Raw genomic sequence first — 27,147 nt, forward strand, 5'->3', positions numbered from 1 at the left:
ACAAACTATTACACAGAGAACAGATACAAAACAAGATCCTAGAGTATAAACAGGGAACTATATCCAATATCCTCGGATAACCATAATGGAAAAGAATATAAAAAAGAGTGTATAGAGGAATTCCCTGGCGATCCAGTGGTTAGGACTCAGCGCTTTCACTGCCAGAGCTCAGATGCAACCCCTGGTCAGGGAACTAAGATCCTGCAGACAGCTTAGTCAAGGAAAAAAGAAGTATATGTGTGTACACCTGAGTCACTGTGTTGTACAGAAGAAATTAATACAACATTGTAAATCAACTGTATTTCAATGAAAAATAAATTTTAGAAATACAAATGCTACTCTGATTATGAAACTATCATATTATTTTATTGAAAATTAAGTGATTTACAGAAATATTTACTCAAAATATCTAGCACAAAAGTGGAAAAGCAGATCAATGGAGAAAGGTTAGTCTTTTTCGGAAAGTGGCACTGGAACGCATGGATATCCATATGCAAAAAACAGATCCAGATCTTAAACTATACTCTGTATCACATATAAAAATTAACTCAAAATGGATCAAGACCTAAATGTAAAACTTTTTAATTATAAAGTTACAAGAAAAAAAACAAAAGAAAATATCTCTGTGACCTTGAGCTGGGCAAAGCATGACATTAACAAGAATATTTATAGAAGTTCTATTTGTAAATGTCTCCAATGGGAAAGCACTCAAGTAGTCAACTAAATTAGAATGTGTAAATAAATCCTGATATAGTCATACAATGAAAAACTATACATATACATATAAAACTATGTGAACTACCACACCATGGAAAAACATGCATAAATCTCACAAATGAATGTTGAGCCCAAAAGATATTGTAAGATTCCATTTATACAAAGTTGAAAGGGAGGCAAATGAATTTATGGTATTCTAAAACTCAAGACAGTCATCTCTTTAGAGGAAGGCCATTAGAGGCTGGAAATGGGTACAATGTTCCACTTCCTGACCAAGACCCTGGTTACAAAAAAGAGTGCAGTCCTATGAAAACACTGATCAAACTACATGCTTATGATTTGCAGACTTTTATGTCTCAACACTTACTTAACCAAAAATATACCAAAAACATACAATCACAGACGTAGGAAAGGTAGACTGGGGAAAGAAAAAGGAATATAAGAAAAAAATAAGATATTGTGTTTCCCGAAATAGATAGCATAGATATTCTCCTTAAAGTTGCCAAACCAAATATAAATTAGATACTAACCATGAAACCAGGTAGTACTGGCTGAGAAAATTTTGCCTTAAAGGAATACAACAACTGTTTTGAGTTTGCATCATAGAAAGAAAGCTGACCTAGAGGGAAGAAAAAAAAGTCACATTTATTATTGGAAAAAAAAATTAACATCTAATTAAGTCTAACATATAATCATGCATAAAAGTAACAACCAAATGAATATTTGTCACTTTGAAGACTGGACTTAGGAATTCTCACTTGAAAATCGGTAGTAAACATGTTTAAGAAAAAGCCCCAATCCACTTTTCTTTCCCTGCTCTTTAAGATCTCCATAGTGCTTCCATAATCTGGTACTATCCAATTATTCAACTATAGACTTCTCTTTTTTACCATTATTTAACAAATGGTGCCTTAGTCCAGTAAAAACCACAGTTATTTCTCCCCCCCCCCCTTTTTTTTTTTACTATAACCGGCCTTTCCACTCAATCCTATCACCATTTAAGGTTTACTCTATTAGACTTTGTCCTCTAATTACTTAAAGCCATACTCATACCCTAATCTCTAAAATCACGGTATAATGATCACTGCTTCAGTTTTAGTTCTTTTTTAAGGTCTCCTGACAGTCTTTCAACAATGATCATGTAATAAATCACTATCCTTCTGACCACCTAACTGTCCAACCTGATGACACCCTTGCAACTATTGTCATTTCTTCAGACTTTTCTCTCATGACTATTCTCTTGGTTTGTTTCTTTATCCTGAGGATATCTTTTGTTTCTTTTCTTTTCCTCCTATTCTAAACGTAGATGCTTGTCTAGGATCTTTTCTCTCTATAAAGTTCCCATAATAAATCAGCTAAGAACTAACATTATGTCTACTAGAAAAGAATCTAACATTATGTCTCCTATTTATATAAACTACTTCAAAATGCCAAGCAACCTATATGCGGTCACAAAGTTAGCGTACAGAAGAGCAACAACACTTAACGGTTCTGCGCAATATTCAGTGGCCGTTCTGTGATGCCATAACTAATATTTAGCTTCAGCTAAGTAATGCCACATGGCTGTTCCACTGGTATCTCATCTTTCCGCAGGATCCTCTATACTCTCTACTGTGTTGATGGCATGATCATCCTTTTGATCACACTGGATAGAACCTCAGTCATCTTTAGTTCTTCTGCGTCCCTTCCTCCAATCCATATTTTTAGTAGCCAAGTCCTATGAATTCTACTTTCACACCATCAAATCCATTCTTTTTGATTCCCCACTGCTCAGGCATCTCTTACCACTAATCACTCAACCAATACTTATTAAGGGTTTACTATGTAAAGAAAGCAAGGCCAAAGAATGTTAAAACTACTGCACAACTGCACTCATCTGACACGCTAGTTAAGTAATGCTGAAAATTCTCCAACCAGGCTTCAACAGTATGTGAACTGTGAACTTCCAGATGTTCAAGCTGGATTCAGAAAAAGCAGAGAATACCCTCCTTGTGGCTCAGCTGGTAAAGAAAAGGCAGAAGAACCAGAGATCAAATTGCCAACATCTGCTGGATCATAGAAAAAGCAAGAGAGTTCCAGAAAAACATCTATTTCTGCTTTATTGACTATGCCAAAGCCTTTGACTGTGTGGATGGCAACAAACTGTGAAAAATTCTGAAAGAGATGGGAATACCAGACCACCTGACCTGCCTCTTCAGAAATCTGTATGCAGATCAGGAAGCAACAGTTAGAACTGGACATGGAACAGCAGACTGGTTCCAAATAGGAAAAGGAGTACATCAAGGCTGTATATTGTCACCCTGCTTATTTAACTTATATGCAGAGTACATCATGAGAAACGCTGGGCTGGATGAAGCACAAGCTGGAATCAAGATTGCTGGGAGAAATATCAATAACCTCAGATATGCAGATGACACCATCTTTATGGAAGAAAGCGAAGAAGAACTAAAGAGCCTCTTGATGAAAGTGAAAGAGGAGAGTGAAAAAGTTGGCTTAAAACTCAACATCCAGAAAACTAAGATCAGGGCATCTGGTCCCATCATTTCATGGCAAATAGATGGGGAAACAGTGGAAACAGTGGCAGACTTTATTTTGGGGGGCTCCAAAATCACTGCAAATGGTGACTGCAGCCATAAAATTAAAAGACACTTACTCCTTGGAAAAAAGTTATGACCAAACTAGAAAGCATATTAAAAAGCAGAGACATTACTTTGCCAACAAAGTTCCATCTAGTCAAAGCAATGGTTTCTCCAGTGGTCATGTATGGATGTAAGAGTTGGACTATAAAGAAAGCTGAGCACCAAAGAATTGATGCTTTTTAACTGTGGTGTTGGAAAAGACTCTTGAGAGTCCCTTGGACAGCAAGGAGATTCAACCAGTCCATCCTGAATATTCATTGGAAGGACTGATGCTGAAGCTGAAACTCCAATACTTTGGCCACCTGATGCAAAGAACTGACTCATTTGAAAAGACCCTGATGCTAGGGAAGATTGAAGGCAGGAGGAGAAGGGAATGATAGAGGATGAGATGGTTGGATGGCATCACCGACTCGACGGACATGGGTTTGAGTAAGCTTCAGGAGTTGGTGATAGACAGGGATGCCTGGTGTGCTGCAGTTCATCGGGTTGCAAAGAGTCAAGACACGACTGAGTGGCTGAACTGAACTGAACTGGTGTAAAGCACTTGCCAAGCAATAAGGACATAATACTTAACGAAACAGACATGGTCCTGTCTGTATTACTTAAAGACCACCTTGAAAAGCCTTCCTCTCTCAGTATTTTGCAACCTCTTCCACATTTAACCATTTATTCTCTAATATGTCTAAAACTATATTACCATCATATAACTACAGTTTTCTAAAATAAACAGAAATCCTTCTTCAACTACCAAAAAAAGACTAGCTTATTATTATTTTTCAAGGCCCTCAGAATCTGATCCCATCCTACATTACAATTTTTTTCTATATCCTATGCTTTAGGTTAACAATTACACTTCTCACTATCCTTCCTATCCTATCCTATGGGGCTTCCCTGGTTGTACAGAGGTTAAAGCATCTGCCTACAATGTGAGAGACCTGGGTTCGAGCCCTGGGTCAGGAAGATCCCCTGGAGAAGGAAATGGCAACCCACTCCAGTATTCTTGCCTGGAGAATCCCATGGACGGAGGAGCTTGGTGGGCTACAGTCCACAGGTCGCAAAGAGTTGGACACAACTGAGTGACTTCACTTTCACTTTTCACTTTCACTATCCTTAAGGAATCTTTAATTATACTTAATCTTTAAGTATCTTTAATTATACTTATATTTAAGGAATCACAAAGTATGGGAAAAGAGACAGAAGAAGATAAGCAAATGCTATCTTGTAGTTTAAAAATAAAAAATATATTGATATGCCAATAAATTTACTATTTATCCTGAGGAAAATTATTTATGAGTCTAAGTGAGTAAATTTTTAAAAATACAGCAAAACTGACATGTCATCACTAAAAAGAAATCAATCCAAAGTCAATTTTTTTCCTTTTTGAATAACTAGGTTGATACTTCATGGAACTCTTTGGACATAACATTACTTAAAATCATAAAACTTGGTTTTATTAGCTTTAAGTGTCAACTTGGAGTGAGGCATTTAGGGAATTACTTTTGTTCCCTACTTCATCTACAAAAGTTTTATATTTAGATGACAGTAGACAAGATACTTATCAAATACCTAACTGAAAAAGCTTAAAGATAAACACCAAGTTAATTTTTAGATGCTCTTAAGAGGAGGGAAGATTGGCAAAATCTATTAAGATGAAACTTAAGGACAAATCAGTGTTCTTCATTTGAGTTACAAACAGCAAAGAAACACCTCTACACTGCCTAACATCAGAGGGAAACGATAATCTGCCAGAACTCAATGGAAAAAAGATCTAGTGGATTAGGTGGCTACCAGCTCAATACTGATCTACAATGCTGTGAAGTCATATTACTAGAAATCATGCTGCCAAATCACTAATCTACGGTGGTGTGAAGTTGTGTGTTCTACTTTGAGAATCAATCTTTAAAATATATATAGACACAGTATACAACCACAGGTGATAATAAAGGTTTGGAAAAATTAAATTAAAAGGAACAGCTAATGTTACAGAGAATGTACAGTCTGGAAAAACAGGGAAAGAGAAGCAATGTTAGTTTTTAAACAAATAAGGATTATAATGTAAATATAAATTAGGGAACATAATTCTGTGTTTCTTCAAATGACAAGACTTAACAGCAAGAGTCTCAGAAGTTATTGAGAGACAAAACGAACTGACTTAAGAAAAACCTTCTAATCAAATGTTATCCTACAGTGAAACAGGCTGCCTTCTAAGACCATTAGCTTCACAAAGAAATGTGCAAGCATAGGAGTGGCAACTACTCACAGAGATAATGTAATAAGGAAATCATACTATGTGGCAAAAGGATTGGGTAATTTCTAAGGTCTATTTTGACTCAAAAAAATCTGACCCTACCACTCTTAACAGTTAACAAAACAAGGTAAGGAAGGAATTAAAATAGGCCTAAAACATTTTAATGCTCATGACTAAAATTAGCAACATCTTTTTTTCAGACTGACTTAGTATATTATAGATGAGAGCTTTTGTAGGCCTGCAAGCAGACATCACATACCCTTTCAGTCAACTACAGACCTGAAGTTATGTTTGTGATCAAATCCTAGTAGGTCAAAACATCCTTACCACAATACTAGTGGAAATTCCGTACAGATTATTACTATAGGAAAGCATGGGCTTCTCTGGTGGCTCAGACAGTAAAGAATCCACCTACAATGTGGGAGACCTGGGCTCAATCCCTGGGTTGCAAAGATCCCCTGGAGGAGGGCATGGCAACCCATTGCCTGGAGAATCCCATGGACAGAGGTGTCTGTCAAGCTACAGTCCATGGGGCCGTAAAGAGTCAGACATGACTGAGCAACTAAGCACAATGCAGAGTAATGAAATACAAACAATGATGATGAAATGACTTAGGAGAAAATCAGCAAACTTACCCCCATCAAAATCACAAAATACACCTATTCTTTCAGGAACAGCAACATCCAAGGCTTTGACTTTATTATTATGCTTTGCTGCAAATGTGTTCTGTAGCCAGTTGTTCACATGGATACACCAACTAGTGTTTGTCTTTCCCAACTGGTCAAATTTACCCAAAGTCTTGTACGCTACTCCCACACTGTAGGATTTACAATCCTTCTGGGCCTTGACCTCCCAATAATGTTGTCCACTTTCAATAGCTGTGTCTCCTACAAAAGATTAGAAGGTAAATTTAACTCTTACCTCTTTCTTATGACTTACAGAGTTTTACCTATATTTGACCCCACAAAATGACACCAAAAAGTCTGATTCAGGAGAATAATCCTGTTACACAGACACTAAATGCAGAGTATCTGCTATAATGACTTGTATGTTTACTAACTTCTCTGAATACAAAAGGCTTCAGAACTTTTCTTCCTTATTATCCCCTTAAGAGTTATAAATGTGGAGTACTACATAAACTGAAGTAGAATTTAAAACATATCAATAAAAAGATAATTTGAAAACCTACCAAAGCAACTAGGCTTCCAGGGGTAGAAATTTTGGCAAATATTCATTCAATACACAGGCAGCCACACCACCCCTGAGTAGAAAGTCCACCCATGTGACTGTGATGCTTTTAATCTGAGATAATGAAGAATTATTATGTTTATCCTACCCAACACTGTGTACGATTCCCCCGTAAAACGATCTCTGCTGCCTCTTACTGCTGGTGGCCTGGAGCCTACAGATGTCCGTTTAGGGGATGGGGTACCACTTCTATATAAACAGAAACAAAAAGAAAAACAAATATTCTATGTTGTACATGTTTCACAAACTAAAATTACAGATAAAAGGAAAGTTTGAAGAGCTTTCTAATCATGCTGCTCAAAAAGCAACATTTAATTTTATTTGAATTATTTACTATTAAACAGAGTTGTCAATTATAACACATGTAAGAAGTCATCAACATAAAGCAAGCTAAAAACACTAATACCATGCAGAGAGAGCAAGGCTTGTACAAATTAATACACAGTTGGAATATGAGACAACGCCAAAATGGGACAAGACAAAAGGGGAAAAAAAACTCAAGGGGAAAAAAAAGAACTGCAGAAAGATAATGGATTATTTAACTTACATTTCTTGCAGCTAAATTTAAATTAAAAGCAAGTCTTTTTTTAGGAAGAGAAATGATTTATAATACTTGATATTATTCTGTGCATGGATTTGGGTAATTGCTATTTTTCTTTTTAAGATTTATCATAATCAAATAACTTTTTTATTTTCATAAGCAGGAGGTATTTTTGTTTTGTATCTTTTCTTCTTAAAAAAAAAAATAGCAATTACCCAAATCCATGCACAGAGTAATATCAAGTATTATAAAGCATTTCTCCTACTAAAATGGACAAGATACAACTTGACTTCCCTTTTTCAAATTATATGATATAGTAAACTGGACAGCATTAAGGCCTTTCACTAACTCAAAACAGACCAAACCTCAAAAGATGTTTAAAAATTAACATTTCAATTATATCAAACTGCTGCATTCATAAAACAAAAAATTCGTAACTTACCAGCAGTAAAGAAATAAAGGGAAAGCATGGCAAAAAGAAAAACAGATGTAAATATTGAGAATGTCAATTTAAATTTCAAAGAAAAGTTAAATAAGGAAAAGTCTTCCATTGAAGCACCCTAGAATTCCAACCTTGAATACATTTTTGCAAGAAGTACGACAGTTATTATTGTCTCAAAGCAAACACGATTCCACCCTTTAAAGATACCTCAGTCACTCAACTGTCTCAACTAAGGTTCTTTGTTATCTTTAATCTGGACTGTTTTATCAGCTTCCCAATTGACTGTTAGAAGATAAACCTAACTCTGATTCTCCCACTCTAAAATCTTTACGTACTTCCTTACTACCTACAAAGAACTTAGCATGGCATTTCAGGTTCTTCTTGATTTGGTCCGCTTTTCCGGGTAGCTCAGCTGGTAAAGAATCCGCCTGCAATGCAGGAGACCCCTGGGTCGGGAAGATCCCCTGGAGAAGGGACAGGCTACCCACTCCAGTATTCATGGACTTCCCTTGTGGCTCAGACAGTAAAGAATCTGCCTGCAATGTGGAAGACCTGGGTTTGATCCCTGGGTTGGGAAAATCCCCTGGAAGAGGGCATGGCAACCCACTCCAGTATTCTTGCCTGCAGAATCCCCAAGGACAGAGGAGCCCGGCACTAAGCACACAGCACTGCCTTTCCAGGCTGCCCACCTCTGGACGGCACTATCCAGCTAAAAGTAGCAGCTCAAGCGTTCCTTAAACTCAGGCAATCTGCCTCAGTGTATTTCCCTTCCATCTCTCGTTCTCTCACTGCCAAGTCCAAATGCTACACATTCTTCCACTTACTTGAGAACCAACTTAAATACTAATCCACTAATGAAGGTCTCCCAGATCCTACCAGGCTAAGTAACCTTTCTGAGGAGTCCACCTCTAGGCCAAAATTCTGTGTATGACCCTTCAGGCCTAACAGGAAGTAATTATAAATGCTTGCCTTCTCCTCACCAGACTTGGTGCATTGCGAGTTCACTGCAGGTTTTGGAGGGAGTTGCAATCCCCCTTGCTCCTATGCAACTCCAGGCTCCCATGCATGTCTGCATTCCTAGATTAGATACCTGTATTCAGAGGTTCCATTATGGGAGGGGGCCCTCAGCTGAGACCCTTTCCAGCTGCCTCCTCAGAGACCTCCTTAAAGGGGGAAGGGTAGGGGAGCAGTCGGAAGACACTTTTCTCCACTCGTCTCAATACTTTCCCACTCCTAACCTTTCCCATTTCCTTGGCCTCAGGTCCACAAAACAGAAGAAGGCTTTTGTTTGTTCTCCCTGGGCAGTGAGATGGTCCTCAGATACTCACCATCTGCCATCTGCTCTGGTTTACCTAACCCGCACCCCGTGCCATTCTGCTGTGAAAACGGAACACTGGGTGACCTAGCACCCCTTCCTCTGCGCCTCCTACTTATGCTATCACAGTAAGTGAGCAAAGTCTGCACTGTTACTTTCAGTTTGGCTCACTGTCCTAATTGACCACTTCAACATCTGGCAGCTCAGGAAATCTTTCTTCCTCCAAACTCCCTGATTCACACATACTACTGAACACAATCTCTATCTCAGATTATTATTATTTATATATAGAGAGATAGCTCATCTACATAAGTTAGGGCAAATTCCTTGAAGGCAGGGACCATGTTTATCCCTATAAACCCCACAATATCCAGCTGACATCCTACAGTAAATAAATATTTATGGAAAGAATAAATGTATGTAACATTCCAGAAGTAGCCCACATACAAAATACGCTTAAAGAGATGAGAGAAAGAGAAATAACATGTTGAAATTATAAACATAAGCAGTCTAAAAATCTCCAAATGACCAAACTTCACTGATCCTATCAAATCCAGCAGCATTTTACAATTCTAATATACCAACTATGAATCACTTTCACCAATAATAAGCAAATAAACTAGAAAAAAGAGAAGACAATAATTTTGAAAAGAGAACACATTCTGGTTTCTGGGAAAGATATGGGGTATCTTCAAATCAGCACATTATTACTTGTGCAATTTGAAATGATTCATCTTTCTGGCACTGTTCTAATAATTTCAGTAATGACCTTTTTTTTAATCTTTGATACTTTTGAAATTGTATGATTATTATAAATCATAGAACACTTTAAACTTGCTTCATGTCAAATAATTGTAAAAGCAAAGCTGTAATGTTAGATATATTGAATACAGCACAACAAGAAAGATGCCAGGTATAAGTAAATGCAGAAAAAAATCATATAAATGAAATCAATTCAAGAAAGACTTAAAGCAGAGCTTATTGTTTTGTTATCATATACAGTATAATCTAAATAATATGAAGCATAATGCTATATAATGCTGTAAATCCAAAACATAAGCTACCAATACAGACAGTCTACACAAAGCAGTATTTTAGCTTATGAAGGCTGCTGCAATGGGTTCTGCTTATTGGTTAAAGAAAAATTTAAGTTATTCAGCCAAGCTAGATAGACTAGATCCTAGAACTAGACAGACATAGATCATCACCTTGAATGTTTCTTCAGTGAAGTAACATGGACACTGTCAGATAAAAATAGGCAACTGTTAAGAGATTGCTTTACAACTTAAATTTAACAGTTTATATAATAAAATCAGAAGAAACGTTGGCTGAGGAATTTCTTTTGATTCACTGTTTCACAGTGATTACACCTTATTTCAGTTTGAATACAATTCATCTCTGTTAAAAGAGGCCTCCATACTTTAAGACTACCTAAGTCAGTCTGACGGTAACACAAGGTGCCAAGCCTGTCTCTGGTTCACAAGGTTGCTGACCAGGGGCCCAACACTGGGGTTGTACATGGTAAAAGTTGTCATTCAACGCAGACCTTCAGCTAAAAGAGGTGATCTGTAAGTCTAACATTCAGGAACTACGCTAGGAACTTCTCTCTAAGCAGTTCAAATTGCTGTAGATATAACCTGAAAAGAAATGGAATACTGAAATAAAAGATGTAAGTAAGAAGAGGATTAGGAAAAAAACTAAGAAAAAATAATGAAAAATGTTAATGACAAATTCAAGTACTGGCAAACAATATTGTATTTTCACTTTGGTGTTAATAATAAGAATTTCATTTCTAGTTACTGTCAAATAAGAATCAGTATACAAGCATTTAATCCAGATAACAGACTTAATAAATGAGCTTACCTGCCCTTGTTCTCTTTTCCTTTAATTTTACTGTCTTGACCTTTTCCTCCAGTAGGATCCCACTCTACACAGGTATCTTCAACTCTCAGGTTCAAATGGGACGATGAGTTATCCAAATTGAAATTAAGTGCTAACCAAAACAATATTTCATTTTTAATGTAGCATATCTCTAGTTTCTGAAGCACAGCCATCATCATATTATTTTTGAGCTCAACAGATTTCAACACTGTATATAAAGTTTCAATTCTTAACCTTAAGATTTAAAGTCTACAATGATAAAGCCATAATCTACCAATTCCTCTTCTATTTCCCTTTATTCTCCTCTATATATTTATCCTATACTCCAACCAATCACAGTGTACTTGCATGGTCACAGTTCTTTCTGCTTTTCCTTCTGATGGAATCTCCAGTAGCAAAATAGCTTCAATTTCCTATTATCAGAGCATCAGCTGACTGTTACGACTAAACAGAAAGAGGAGCTGGTAGCATCAAGGATGAGAAGAAAGTGATGCAGTGTAAAATTATAGACCCTGGCACACACACTCTTTTGCTCTAACATTAAACAATTTCATATTTAAACTCCCAGTATTTTCAAAAATAAGGCAAGCAGGGAGAAACAGGCCATGATGGCAGAAGCAAGGGAAATAACTCAGCTGACAGAGCTAAGATGATTTACAAGGCAAAGAATAGATGGGGAAAAGGGCTACTGAAATGAAAACAAATCAAGAAAATACAACACAAAGCTACGCTTTTCAAATTATTTGGTATCGGGGAACTATGTGCTATTCATAAGACTTAGAACTGCTAATTTAGGAAATCAGTTTAACACAGGATCACTTGTTCCTTTTGGATACTGAGGGTTAATCATTGAAATGTATCAATTTAATATGCAATTTCTGGAATTTGCGTTTTAAGCAAGGTATCATCTACTACACAGTTACCAATAAATCTGCTTATTAGTTATATTTCCCTCCAAAAGTTTAAATTTCTTATAAGTATTCACCAAAGAAATATTGCTTTACAATACCCCATTTCACTTAAGGATAATATGTGATTTAGCTAAAGGTTCAGTGTGTCTGTGAAATATTCATCATCAAACAACAAAATATTTATATAGAAAACCTAATGCTTATCTAGTGCATGAAGAATCCTTTTATACTCTACTGTTTTGTAAACAGCACTTTAATTTCACCTATTCATCTGACCTATTGTTCACTGTATTTCAAAACATTCTAAATACAAACTGACTAACCATAACCACTTCCAGAAAATGTCATACTATATGCAAAAAAGTTAATAGCTTTCAAAACATGCATGTAAACAGAAATGAACTTACTGAAAGAAGAAATAATACAGTTCCAATAAAAATGGAAATAGAATTCCTCAAACGGGAGGTACTGAAAAGTTAGGATTATACAAAACTGAGATCCTATATTACCAAGAAGGAACTGTCTTAAGAAAACAGAGTTAACCTCTCTATTAGTTATTAGTTAATACATGTGAGAGCATCTGAATTTTTGAAAGAAAACAGTGGATATAACTCAAGGTGCCATCAACACTCAGCTGCTTGTTAAAATCCTAAGGAAAGAAAAAAAATCATAAAGCTATTCCCTATGTTTGATGATGAAGAGGAGAGTAGAGTCAAGGGTGGCAAAAAACAGGTATTGTCCCTCAAGCCACTTGAGGTCAGACTTATCAAATACCATAGCCCCCGAACTGAAAGGTATAGGTTTCAAACTCAGGGGTGCAATCTTTTCTCTCTTCCCTTTTTGGACACTGTCCCTTCATGAAGCCTCAACTAAATCACTGAGGCTCTCTAAGTAACAAGGATAATATTTTACTATGAAGTTTAAAAAAAAGATTGTCCTCAAAAGTGAGGCCTCAACTGTTAGTCTTATCTCTCATACAAGCCCTGTAATGAAACCAGATATTAGTTTCCGTATCTTTAAAAGTCTGTGTAAACAAAGTACCAAAAAAAATAAGGGATAGATATGTTTTAATGTTTACTTTGGGTTGGTGGCTACTTTCTGTACTATAGAATTATATCATAGATACTAACATTTGAGGCTAGAAAGCAACTGGTGATTAGTATCACATCATTTACCTTTACAAGGAAGAGATAATATACTTTAAAAATTCTGGTCATAAGAAATCATCACTTTTGGTAATTTCAATAAAAGAAGAAATTACACACATTGGAGAGACAGATACTAACAAGGTTCACTATGTTCTACACCAAGCACCACAAGTGGCAGGATATGAAGTTTTGGTAGGACTCAACTATTTAATCTCCATCTCTCTTTCCCTTTCCCTCCACTTCTGTGCTCATATATTTATTTCTAATGGTTGGTCAAGAAGGGCTACAACAAGTCAAAAAATTAGTAAACAACTGTTTACCATGGTACTTTAAAAAACCTGACTTTCTCTGGAGCTCCTGCTGTCATTAGTAGCCACTCCAGTGGTATGGAGTAACCTTAGAAAACCTGTGACCCATAGCTTCTTAGGAGATAATTTTACTGAGTCTCCCAGAAGGTCCTAGAAGGTTCAGTGGGCCTCAGGGTTGAGTATCAGTCTACCTCAAGCCCAGGGGGTTTATCCCATAGTGAGAACTGCTCAAAAGGACTACAATCAATTTAGTCTTTCCCTGCAAATCCTAAGACCAAGAATTTGACTAGTTAAGATCTAGACACTGCTAATGGGAGCAGAGAGTCCAACTCTAAAGAAACTGCAAGCCAGATATTCATTTTCCTGAATCTACAGAATTTGCAAGGAAATGTAAAATTCACCACATTTAGGCCCAAGTTTGGTCACTAAATATTAAAGGAAAAGGAACAAAAGAAATAAAAAAAGATAAAATATTCTTGGAGGAGGATAATAATAATGCAATTTTACCTCACAAGAGTTGAAAACAGTTCAAGTTATATAGAAAAGATTATCTACCTATAAATATGACTTTATTTTGAAATGGTAAAATTCTCTAAAGAAACCACAGTTTCAATTCAATTTGTTAACAAGTAATTCTAAGTAACTGCATTTCTTGGCTAAGTCATCTGTAGTTCTCAAATAAAAACATTTGCTAATCCAAATTACTTTGACTTAGTTTTGTTTTGCTTTTTGCTTTTTTAATCTTTCTAATGCAATCATAGTCTTATGAGTTTGAGCTGTCAATAACTTATGAACTTCTTGTTTTATTCTAAAGTATTTTTATACCAGCCTCCAAGTCATATCAAACTTCTAGCATTCAAACCTATTCAAATGCTACGTAAACTGTAGGTCAGTGGAACACTCAAAGGCCCAACTATCTAACAACAATGGTTAGACACTGTTTCTGGAAGTAAACTGAGTCAATTATCATCTCACGACTGGAAAGATCTATAACATTATTGCCTTCAAATTGGTAAACACCTGAAAAATCTCCTGTGTTTAAATATGTTACTCTTTGTTGTTGTTGTTGAGTCACTAAGTCATGACTAACTCTTTGCAACCCACAGACTGCAGCACACCAGGCTCCCCTATCGTTCACTATCACCTGGAGTTTGTTCAAATTCATGTACATTGAGTTCTAATAAATTCAAACTCAGAGACTAGAAGCACTTACTTACATTCCTGGCCCACAATAAAGGCAGGCAGAGAACTTGTAAATAAGATTCTTGTTCACACCCTTCCAAGCTAGTTTTAAGGATCATGGGTAAGTTAATGTACATATTTGAGCATCCTTTTCTTCACCTACAAAATGGGTATCAATACCATCTGTTCTACTGATCCCTCAAGATGGTTTCAATGATCAAATAAAAGACTTGTGAGAGGGCTTTGTAAACACTGACAAACTATATAAATAATAATTTCTACAATAAGATTTATAAAAACAAAAAATATCTGAACTAAACTGAATACATACTTTCCTATTATTGAGACATAATCCATTCTCTGGGCAAACCTCAACAATGGGAATGTAATTATACTAGACTGAAATTTGTAAACTAAGTACCTATGGGAGAACATAATACCATCGCTGGTCTATATCACATATCTGAAAGTGAAAGTCACTCAGTCGTGTCCAACTATTTGCAACCCCATGGACTGTAGCCTACTGGGCTCCCCTGTCCATGGGACTTCCCAGGCAAGAATACTGGAGTGGGTTGCCATTTCCTGCTCCAGGGGATCTTCCTGACCCAGGAATCAAACCTGCATCTCCTGCATTACAGGCAGAAGCTTTACTGTCTGAGATACCAGGGAAGCCCCTGACTTATCTGAATACTAGGGTAAAAGAGAAACCAATGAAATCCACTACTGTAGTCCTAATTTTCCCATCTTAAAATACCTCCTGATGAAAATTCTGTGTGTGGAGGGGGGTCGTGAGGGGCGGGTATGAAGGTGAGGAAGGGAAGGCAACTATAGATGAAATGTTTCCTATTACAAAGTGTTGATCAACTTTACATGTTAAGTTCTATTTTGTGGTGAACAACAGATAATGATCTTACCTTTGGTCTCTAGAGTCACTGGATCAGAATACTCTCCAGCCACAGCCTTGTTACAAGCTCGCACTCTGAAATTCATGTACTTTGAATCAAACTTTAAACCTGAAAAAAATGAAAGACAGCCTTGAGATAGGAAAAGTAAAGGACTCTACTCCAAAAGTATGAGTACAAACCTTCAAACAGACTTTTTTCCCTCCTTGGAACTATCTTTTTACTCAGAAAGAGTACAAATTTATGTTAACAGAGTGATCATGCCTGAAATAAAAGGAATCATGATTTATCTATTATTTTCTTCAAAACAAATGAATTATGCAGTTTATCACTGGGCTTTTTAAATTAAGCAATAAAAAAATATTCTCAAGCCTCATTATAAGTAAAGTTTCATTCATGGATAGATTCTATGGTTTAAAACAACATACTCAATTTCTGGAAAGTAGCTAAAGAATTTTTATATTTGTTTCACAAGTAAAAAATGAACTTAAAGAGAAAGTGAAGCATAAGGATTAATAGCAAAATTCTAAAGTTAGTCAGGACCAGATTAACATCTGAATCCAAAACTTACTAGCTATGGAGCATTCAACAACTTGATAGAGCCACAGTTGTAAAATGGAAAAGGAAAAATCAAACCTCACAACTGTAAGGACTAAGTGAAATGCACTGTACTTATGAAATCAGATGTCCTCTGAACTTCAGCCCAGATCCTGACAAATGTTAGGTTCTCAGTAATGATAACAATACTAATGTTACTGCTCACGTAAAACAAACATTAAAAATCTCAGGCAACATTCAGCTCACTCATATACCCTAGCTCCCCTATATATAGTGAAAGGAGAGTGAAGGCACTCAGTCGTGTCCGACTCTTTGCAACCCCATGGACTGTAGCCTACCAGGCTCCTCTGTCCATGGGATTTTCCAGGCAATAGTACTGGAGTGGATTGCCATTTCCCCTATATATAGAGGTTATGTTTTTAAAGACTATCAAAAGGCCAACACACAAATTTCTAATATCAAGTCACATCTCAACCTTTAGTATTACCATAAAGGTAATAATAAAAAGGTAAAGGGAAACACACAGTAAACCATACTCACAGAAAACTAGTCAATCTAATCACACTAGGACCACAGCCTTGTCTAACTCAATGAAACCAAGCCATGCCTGCGGGGCAACCCAAGACGGGCGGGTCATGGTGGAGAGGTCTGACAGAACGTGGTCCACTGGAGAAGGGAATGGCAAGCCATTTCCAGTATTCTTGCCTTGAGAACCCCATGAACAGTATGAAAAGGCAATATGATAGGATACTGAAAGAGGAACTCCCCAGGTCAGTAGGTGCCCAATATGCTACTGGAGATCAGAGGAGAAATAACTCCAAAAAGAATGAAGGGATGGACCCAAAGCAAAAACAATACCCAGTTGTGGATGTGACTGGTGATAGAAGCAAGACCCGATGCTGCAAAGAGCAATATTGCATTGGAACCTGGAATGTCAGGTCCATGAATCAAGGCAAATTGGAAGTGGTCAAACAAGAGATGGCAAGGGTGAACGTCGACATTCTAGGAATCAGCGAACTAAAATGGACTGGAATGGGTGAATTTAACTCAGATGACCATTATATCTACTACTGCGGGCAGGAATCCCTCAGAAGAAAAGGAGTAGCCATCATGGTCAACAAGAGAGTCCGAAATGCAGTACTTGGATGCAATCTCAAAAATGACAGAATGATCTCTGTTCGTCTCCAAGGCAAACCATTCAATATCACAGTTATCCAATCTATGCCCCAACCAGTAATGCTGAAGAAGCTGAAGTGGAACGGTTTTATGAAGACCTACAAGACCTTTTAGAACTAACACCCAGAAAAGATGTCCTTTTCATTATAGGGGACTGGAATGCAAAAGTAGGAAGTCAAGAAACACCTGGAGTAACAGGCAAATTTGGCCTTGGAATGAGGAATGAAGCAGGGCAAGACTAATAGAGTTTTGCCAAGAAAATGCACTGGTCATAGCAAACACCCTCTTCCAACAACACAAGAGAAGACTCTACACATGGACATCACGAGATGGTCAACACTGAAATCTGATTGATTCTATTCTTTGCAGCCAAAGATGGAGAAGCTTTATACAGTCAACAAAAACAAGACCAGGAGCTGACTGTGGCTCAGATCATGAACTCCTTATCACCAAATTCAGACTTAAATTGAAGAAAGTAGGGAAAACCACTAGACCATTCAGATATGACCTAAATCAAATCCCTTATAATTATACACTGGAAGTGAGAAATAGATTTAAGGGACTAGATCTGATAGAGTGCCTGATGAACTATGGAATGAAGTTCGTGACACTGTGCAGGAGACAGGGATAAAGACCATTCCCATGGAGAAGAAATGCAAAAAAGCAAAATGGCTGCCTGGGGAGGCCTTACAAACAGCTGTGAAGAGAAGAGAGGTGAAAAACAAAGGAGAAAAGGAAAGATATAGGCATCTAAATGCAGAGTTCCAAAGTATAGCAAGAAGAGATAAGAAAGCCTTCTTCAGCGATCAATGCAAAGAAATAGAGGAAAATAACAGAATGGGAAAGACTAGAGATCTCTTCAAGAAAATTAGAGATACCAAGGGAACATTTCATGCAAAGATGGGCTTGATAAAGGACAGAAATGGCATGGACCTAAAAGAAGCATAAGATATTAAGAAGAGGTGGCAAGAATACACGGAAGAACTATACAAAAAAGATCTTCACGACCCAGATAGTCATGATGATGTGATCACTAATCTAGAACCAGACATCTTGGATTGTGAAGTCAAGTGGGCCTTAGAAAGCATCACTACGAACAAAGCTAGTGGAGGTGATGGAATTCCAATTGAGCTGTTTCAAATCCTGAAAGATGATGCTGTGAAAGTGCTGCACTCCATAAGCCAGCAAATTTGGAAAACTCAGCAGTGGCCACAGGACTGGAAAAGGTCAGTTTTTATTCCAATTCCAAAGAAAGGCCATGCCAAAGAATGTTCAAACTACTGCACAATTGCACTCATCTCACATGCTAGTAAAGTAATGCTCAAAATTCTCCAAGCCAGGCTTCAGCAATACGTGAACCATGAACTCCCTGACGCTCAAGCTGGTTTTAGAAAAGGCAGAGGAACCAGAGATCAAATTGCCAACATCTGCTGGATCATGTAAAAAGCAAGAGAGTTCCAGAAAAACATCTATTTCTGCTTTATGGACTATGCCAAAGCCTTTGACTGTGTGGATCACAATAAACTGTGGAAAATTGTGAAAGAGATGGGAATACCAGACCACCTGACCTGCCTCTTGAGAAATCTGTATGCAGGTCAGGAAGCAACAGTTAGAACTGGACATGGAACAACAGACTGGTTCCAAATAGGAAAAGGAGTACGTCAAGGCTGTATATTGTCACCCTGCTTATTTAACTTCTATGCAGAGTACATCAGGAGAAACGCTGGACTGGAAGAAACACAAGCTGGAATCAAGATTGCCGGGATAAATATCAATAACCTCATATATGCAGATGACACCACCCTTATGGCAGAAAGTGAAGAGGAGCTAAAGAGCCTCTTGATGAAAGTGACAGAAGAGAGCGAAAAAGTTGGCCTAAAGCTCAACATTCAGAAAACGAAGATCATGGCATCCGGTCCCATCACTTCTTGGGAAATAGATGGGGAAACAGTGGAAACAGTGTCAGACTTTATTTTGGGGGGCTCCAGAATCACTGCAGATGGTGACTGCAGCCATGAAATTAAAAGACGCTTACTCCTTGGAAGAAAAGTTATGACCAGCCTAGATAGCATATTCAAAAGCAGAGATATTACTTTGCCGACTAAGGTCTGTCTAGTCAAGGCTATGGTTTCTCCTGTGGTCATGTATGGATGTGAGAGTTGAACTGTGAAGAAGGCTGAGCGCCGAAGAATTGATGCTTTTGAACTGTGGTGTTGGAGAAGACTCTTGAGAGTCCCTTGGACTGCAAGGAGATCCAACTAGTCCATTCTGAAGGAGATCAACCCAGGATTTCTTTGGAAGGAATGATGCTAAAGCTGAAGCTCCAATACTCTGGCCACCTCATACGAACAGTAGACTCATTGGAAAAAACTCTGATGCTGGGAGGGACTAGGGGCAGGAGGAGAAGGGGACGACCGAGGATGAGATGGCAGGATGGCATCACAGACTCGATGGACGTGAGTTTGAGTGAACTCCGGGAGATAGTGATGAACAGGGAGGCCTGGCGTGCTGCGATTCATGGGGTCTCAAAGAGTCGGACACGACTGGGTGACTGAACTGAACTGAACTGAAATGTGGAGTAGTGCATACATCTAGAAAATTGACAGCTTTTTTACTGTTAGAAAACTAAGGTAAAAAATTAAATTTTATTGAGACAGTGTTTACAATATCCCTTCACATATTGTTTTACCAGAGTGCAAATATCCAGAACTAATTGAAATGAAGGTTTTCTTGATATTCTAAGAGAAAGTCATTTCTATAACAAATATACAAAAACATCAGCTTGGCTAAAAAAACTGAATAACTTGATCTTTTAATGCAAGTCAAAAATTCATCAATGATATCTGTTTTCTGAGAATGAGGTTCACGAAATGCAGTCATCTTACCTGATAGTGTATATTCAGTACCCTTAATATTATCAACTATCTCCCAACATCGCTCATCCTTTACACGTGGAAGTCCATCAAAATTCGTTTTCCGATATTCTAGTATAAAATGATCAATCTTATTATCTTCTTCTGGCATTCTCCAAGCTACTGTCACAGAGTTGTCAGCCACCAAACATTCTACTGGATCTATCTCTGGAGCTTTGGGGACTGAAGCAAAAGAAAAAAAAGCACATTTTCCACTAATAGTACTAATCCAATATTTATGTCTGTCATTCAAATTATGCTTTTTCATGTTGCTTTTGAACTGTTAAATTGAATCAGGCTAAGAGAACAGATATCTTATAAATGCAAAATAACGATTTTTCAAAGCTGTTTTAAAATTCATATTTCAAAGTTTTTCATAGATGCATTCAAAGTACATTAAAAACACATTTGGCAAAAAGCAATTCAAACAGGCTAAGAGTAAAGAATCGAGAATTATTTGCTACTTTTCAACACTTCTATCTAATCTGCTATTTCAAACAGCTGGAGACCATAACTTAAATTACTGCTGACAAAATTAAATAACTTGCTTTGAATCGAACGATTAAAATACTTCAAAATATTTTCAATGTATTTTAAAAATCTTGTTTATAGAATAACTGTGATTTCTCAACACTGAACAAAAATGAAATCTGCAACCCCATAAAATATTTAAGAATTTTTAAAGGTTTCTCCAGAGTTCCATGATTCATTAAAACAAAATGCAGTAAATGAGTCACAGTTAACATGTATGAAAATTAATACATTTCTTTTCCATAAAAGAGGTTTTACATAGCTCCTCAACATTAACACATGTTCCATTTAATAGTAGGCTAACTGAGGAACATGGTCCTCCAGTGATACAAATGTGTCTTAAATGTGTAAAACTGTGCCAATATTATATTTAAACACTTGTTGCTAAAAAAAGCTTTGAAAGATTTACTCCAAGCATGTAAGTCTGGTTCAACATTCTAAATTAACTAATTCATTATATCAGTAGAAGAAAATTCAAATGATCAGAAGAAAAATTATATGATGTGAATCAATAGAGGAAAAAATACAAAATCCAACGTTTATTCATGACTAAAGCTCTCATTAAACTAGGAAACTTTACGTGATAAAGAGTATCTACCAAAAAAAAAACAAAAAAACCTACAGTTAACATCAAGGTTGAGAAATTAAACACCTTTCCCCTAAGGCAATGACGTCCCCTCTCTCCACTCCTATTTAACACTGTACTGGAAGTTCCAGCTAATGCTATAAGAGAAGGAAAAGAAGTAAAAGATACGCAAGTTAGGAAAGAAGAAATAAAACTGTTTACTGATGACAGTCTATGTAGAAAATCCCAAAGAATCAACAGAAAAATTCCTGGAAATAACAAGCTTATAGCAAGGCTGCAGGATAGAAGGGATGAACAGGGAGAGTGCAGGGAAATTTTAGGGCAGTGAAACTACTCTGTAAGATAATGTAGTGATGGAGACATGACTTTCAGTTCCGTTCAGTTCAGTTCAGTCGCGTCTGACTCTTTGCGACCCCATGAATCGCAGCACGCCAGGCCTTCCTGTCCATCACCAACTCCCGGCGTTCACTCAGATTCACGTCCATCAAGTCAGTGATGCCATCCAGCCATCTCATCCTCTGTCATCCCCTTCTCCTCCTGCCCCCAATCCCTCCCAGCATCAGGGTCTTTTCCAATGAGTCAACTCTCCGCATGAGGTGGCCAAAGTACTGGAGCTTCAGCTTTAGCATCATTCCTTCCAAAGAAATCCCAGGGCTGATCTCCTTCAGAATGGACTGGATGGATCTCCTTGCAGTCCAAGGGACTCTCAAGAGTCTTCTCCAACACCACAGTTCAAAAGCATCAATTCTTCGGTGCTCAGCCTTCTTCACAGTCCAACTCTCACATCCATACACGAATACTGGAAAAATCATAGCCTTGACTAGACGGACCTTAGTCGGCATAGTAATGTCTCTGCTTTTTACACATTTACCAAACCCACAGAACTGTGTAACAGAGTGAACTCTAATGTGAACTACGAACTTCATTTAATAATAATTTTTTAATACATTATAGACGTTAGTCTATTACTGGAACATAAGCAACACAGATTACTATTTATTTCTATGGGAAGACATCATGGGCATTCATAAATTTAATATGCTGTGCCCTGCCTACATATAAGGAAGTGTAAATGCCTGCAGCATGTAGTAATTTTGTAATTTTGCTGAATTAAAACCTGTACTGAAGTCCTAAGAGGCTTGTATAAATAAAATACCACTTAATCTGTAAGTGGGTCCAGCTAACTCCCCACAAATCTATGTCTCAAATTCAGCTATTAATATCACTGCAATAAGAATGTACTGGCAAGAAGATTCTTCCTTCTTATGAATAATGGTCCCCAAAGAAAGCAAACTTGGCAGGTAAAAAGAAAATCTAGATATTTTTCTTTAAATTTTATTTAATTATTTATTATTTTAATAAATATTTCATTTATATATTTTTATATAAACATGTTTGTATTTTATTTATATTAATCTAATTAAATAATATTTCATTAACATTATTATTAATAATTTACTTATTTATTTAAATTTAAGTGTGGTATTATTCAAAGCAGAGACATTACTCTGTCAACAAAGGTTCATCTAGTCAAACCTATGGTTTTTCCAGTAGTCATGTATGGATGTGAGAGTTGGACTATAAAGAAAGCTGAGTGCCAAAGAATTGATGCTTTTGAACTGTGGTGCTGGAGAAGACTCTTGAGAGTCCCTTGGACAGCAAGGATATCCAACTAGTCCATCCTAAAGGAAATCAGTCCTGAATATTCACTGGAAGGACTGATGCTGAAGCTGAAGCTCCAATACTTTGGCCACCTGATGTGAAGAACTGACTCATTTGAAAAGACACTAATGCTGGGAAAGATTGAAGGAGGGAGGAGAAGGGGATGACAAGGATGAGATGGTTGGATGGCATCACCGACTCAATGGACATGAGTTTGAGTAAACTCCAGGAGTTGGTGATGGACAGGGAGGCCTGGCGTGCTGCTGCTGTCTATGGAGTCGCAAGGGGTCGGACAGGACTGAGCAACTGAACTGAACTGAACTGAAGAGTGGTATGTCAAATATTCTGTAATAACCTACATGGGAAAAGAGCCTGAAAAAATGGATATATGTATAACTGAGTCACTGTGCTGTATGCCTGAAACCACACAACACTGTAAATAAACTATACTTCAATATAAAATAAAAATTAAATTGAAAAAAGAGTCGTATGTCAAATTAAGAGTGACTTGAATCTAATGCGTGGGAAGTTCACCCAATATCCTATACAGAAGTAAGACAAGAATTTCAACAAATGTAGGAATAAAGTACAGGGAAAGATGAAAGGTGGTAAACTTCTAATATAAAAATATGAGGGAACAAAGAACTCTTAAAAAAAAATGAGAATGGAAAGCAATTCACAGCAACTTCCATAAAGCAACAAATTGTGTGGACATTGTTCTAAGAATTTTACTAAGGTTTTTCACTGCATGTGAATGTAAAAGAACACTGCCACAAACGTGTCTATCTTCTTGACTGCCAAAGCTCAGAAAGGAGGACATAAACTCTAAGTTTCAATGTATGAATAATGGCTTAGCGTAGAAGAAAATGATCATGATTATTATCATCCATCATTATCACTTCCAATTTTCAAGACTCAGCTAAGTCCACAACTCATTACTATACATAATGCAGTGTAGAGTGGATTTGTGTGGTGTTTACAGAATGAACTATTAAGGGATAAAGGTATTCATTTTTAAGTTTATCTGACTGCATCTTATAGGAGATTTTTATGCTATAGCAGAATATAAAAAATTAATGATGTGAGTTCACCTTTCATAAATTTTAACAACCTATTATACCTTCCTTCAGGATGAAACTCCCCCACAAAAAGATTTCTTGCTTTTTATTACACCTCATTCCTTCAGACTGTCTTAAGAGTTTGCAAAAGAAGAAATCCTAACTGTGCATGCAATCTACTTGACTGTACAGCAGATATGGCCTGGGTTTGTTAAGCCATCACTGAAAATCCAAGAGAAGGAAAGTAATGTTGAGAAGATTGCTTTTTTAGTATTTTTTTTAATCAAAAAACTACTACTCATGTGTATATTCACAGTCCACCCCTCCTGACTCTCCTTCTGAATTTAGAAACAGTGTGAATGAAAATATAATGGTTAGCAATCCTGAGAGGCCAATTTACAGGTAGGCACTCACTGATAAGTATGTATACTTTCTTCTTCTACAACTATGATTTCTTCTCTCATCTTTTCCTTCTCTGAACTCCTTTAGAACTTCTGCTCTATACCATACAAGTTAATACTTCACTTATGTCACCACAATTAATTCTACTATAGTTTCTTGACTACTAACTTTGTCTTTCCAATCATATTCCAAAGTCCTGGACCAAATTCTCATAGGAGAAAAGAATGGTTTCATATGATTAACATTCTCTATCAAAAACAGCTAACCTCCAAAAACTGTCAGCCTGTAAGTAAAATGCGTCACTTTCCAGAGATTTCCTGATCACCATGTTCAAACTGTTTTAGCTATCCACTTAATTAACACTACTTGATGCTAGTAAAAAGAGAATAACCAAAAGGTCCGTAGTTGGCTCTTTCACACACGTGAGCAGTAACAATAAAGTGGGACTCAATTTTAAATGGTTTCAACTGCTGGAATATCATCATGCTAATACTCTAATAAACCAGTGTTGACACATTATTATTATAAAACTCCATCTGAACCAGAAGCCACCACAACAATGGTAATAATAACAATCAACATTCATTAGGTGTTAACTATGTGCCAGGTACTCTTTCAAGTGCTTTAGAGGTCTCAATTCACTTAATCTTTATAAAAATCCTAGAAGGATAACATCATACTTTAAAGATGAAGAAAATGAGGTGAAGTTAAATAATCGGTTGAGGCTATATAGCAAATAAGTGACAGCCAGAACTCAAACCTAGGAAGTCTGGCCCCAAGACTCAGCGTTAACCATAACAGTACATTGCTTCTCTCTGCTAAACTAGTGATAAGAGGTATCCTGTACTAGGATTCTGAAACTGGAATTTTACTGTCAGTAAAATAATTCTCTAAAAATAAAGACTAGCAAATTCAGTTATTCCTTAGCTGAAGAAAGAAAACACACACTATATTTCCTTAATATTTAAATTCTAATGTTCATTACAAAAAAATCTTGAAAAAAGAGGTTTTATACATAACTTTATACATAATATATGTACTAACTTACCTGGCAAAAACTTCAAAGTTTGCAATATCTGTCTTTCCTGAGAAAAATCCACCATTAAATGAGTCATGTTGTCACTGACCTTTGGTTTCAAAGAAAGGCGAAAGGCTGAAGCCATTGTTACTCTATAGCAAACACAGACATAAACATTCTTATAAAAATAAAGAATTGGAAGTATCACATCATATTTAATGTATAAAATGAACAGATAGAACTTATTTCTCCACTCTAGTGGTTTCTGAATCTATTAACAAAGATAACAAAATTAAACAGAAATTTGCTTTTAGATCTTTTGAAAATTAACTTTAAAAAATGTAAAGTTTTTTAAATTTAAAGACATTTAAATAACCTTTAAAGAACTTTCCTCCAGCCAGTTTTACAAAACTTCATAAAAACACAAAAGACTCAAGAGACAAATGGATATCCAAGACAAATCATCTTTAACAGACTCAACAGTCATCTGAATCTCTGTAAACTCAATCTGACTTCCTGATGCCAGCCTCACTCCTTTTCATATGCCAAATAATGAACTGTAAATACACCCTGAATCAAACACTCTGCCTAGTCATCACAGCCATCCCACGTGTCCTTAAATAAAAGTAAAGGACACTGACCAAATACTGTATTGTTTGATAGGTGCTAAAGAAAGACTATGGATGAGGAAGGAGAGAAGTGAAATCACAATTCTGAATACTATGCTAGAAGCTATCACTCTGATGTATTAACATAAGCTGAATGGAAGTAGACAAGAAGAAACAGCCCTGTGAAACCATATTCCATGGAAATAGTAGGAACTCAATCAATATATTTTAGATGAATGTAGTACACAAAAGAAAAAAGAAAGAAGCCATACAAGAGCTCATTTTACCTACAGTAGGGGGAAATTGTTCTGTCAATTAAAACTAGAGATTAAACGAAGTTCCCATACTCTATTGCTATTTTATCTCAAACTTCAATTTTTCATATTATAGTAATATCTACATATATCACAAAGTAATTACCCTTATTATCTTTGGTCAAAGAATGATACCAAAATACTATTCATGACCATTGTCCTCCTAGAAGAGAATCTGGGAGAGGAAGAAAATAGAGTTGCAAGAACAAAAGGAATACCAGGCCTAGTCATTCACATCTACCAAACTACCCTAAAGATCAATGGCATGAAAGGGATTAAACATGTGGCTGTATTGTTACTTTATTAGGTAATCACTTTAGTAGTAACAAAGAGTGAGCAATAGTTGATCTATTTATCAAGAAGTAAGTGCTATGAAAAGATCACTAATTATTAGAGAAATGTAAATCAAAATTACAGTGAGGCACCACACCTCACAATGGAAGAGCCATCATTAAAAAAGTTTACAAATAATAAATGTTGCAGAGGGTGTGGAGAAAAGAGAACCATCCTATATTGTTGGTGGGAATGTAAACTGTTGTAGCCACTGTGGAAAACAGTACAGAAATTCCTCAGAAAACTAAAAACAGAGTTGCCATATGATTCAGCAACCTCACTCCCAGCATATTTCTGGACAAACTGTAATTCAGAAAGATACACATACCCCATGTTCATAACAGCACTATTCACAATAGCCAAGTCATGGAAACACCTAAAAGTCCACTGACAGATGAATGGAAAGAGAAGATGTGGCTCATATACACCACAGAATAATCCGCAACCATAAAAAAGGATGAAATAATGCCATTTGCAGCAACATGAACGCAACCAGAGATGATGCTT

General features: G+C 36.7%; 1 protein-coding gene across 5 annotated transcripts in view; it reads right to left on the reverse strand.

Moving 5' to 3' along the window:
- FSD1L (fibronectin type III and SPRY domain containing 1 like) overlaps positions 1-27,147 on the reverse strand; it is a 68,587-nt gene that overhangs the window by 7,070 nt on the left and 34,370 nt on the right. For 3 of the 5 annotated variants that reach the window (XM_069575523.1, XM_069575527.1, XM_069575525.1), the window contains 8 exons: positions 25,416-25,537; positions 20,102-20,311; positions 15,495-15,593; positions 11,014-11,143; positions 10,359-10,391; positions 6,941-7,041; positions 6,240-6,491; positions 1,248-1,336 (listed from right to left, as the gene is read on the reverse strand). In XM_069575523.1, coding sequence (XP_069431624.1) covers positions 1,248-1,336; positions 6,240-6,491; positions 6,941-7,041; positions 10,359-10,391; positions 11,014-11,143; positions 15,495-15,593; positions 20,102-20,311; positions 25,416-25,537 — 1,036 coding nt within the window. The remainder of the gene's footprint in view (positions 1-1,247; positions 1,337-6,239; positions 6,492-6,940; positions 7,042-10,358; positions 10,392-11,013; positions 11,144-15,494; positions 15,594-20,101; positions 20,312-25,415; positions 25,538-27,147) is intronic. The other 2 variants (XM_069575524.1, XM_069575526.1) reach the window with 1 other exon arrangement.

The sequence above is a fragment of the Ovis canadensis genome, chromosome 2, assembly GCF_042477335.2.
Source record: "Ovis canadensis isolate MfBH-ARS-UI-01 breed Bighorn chromosome 2, ARS-UI_OviCan_v2, whole genome shotgun sequence".
In the NCBI taxonomy this organism is placed as follows: domain Eukaryota; kingdom Metazoa; phylum Chordata; class Mammalia; order Artiodactyla; family Bovidae; genus Ovis; species Ovis canadensis.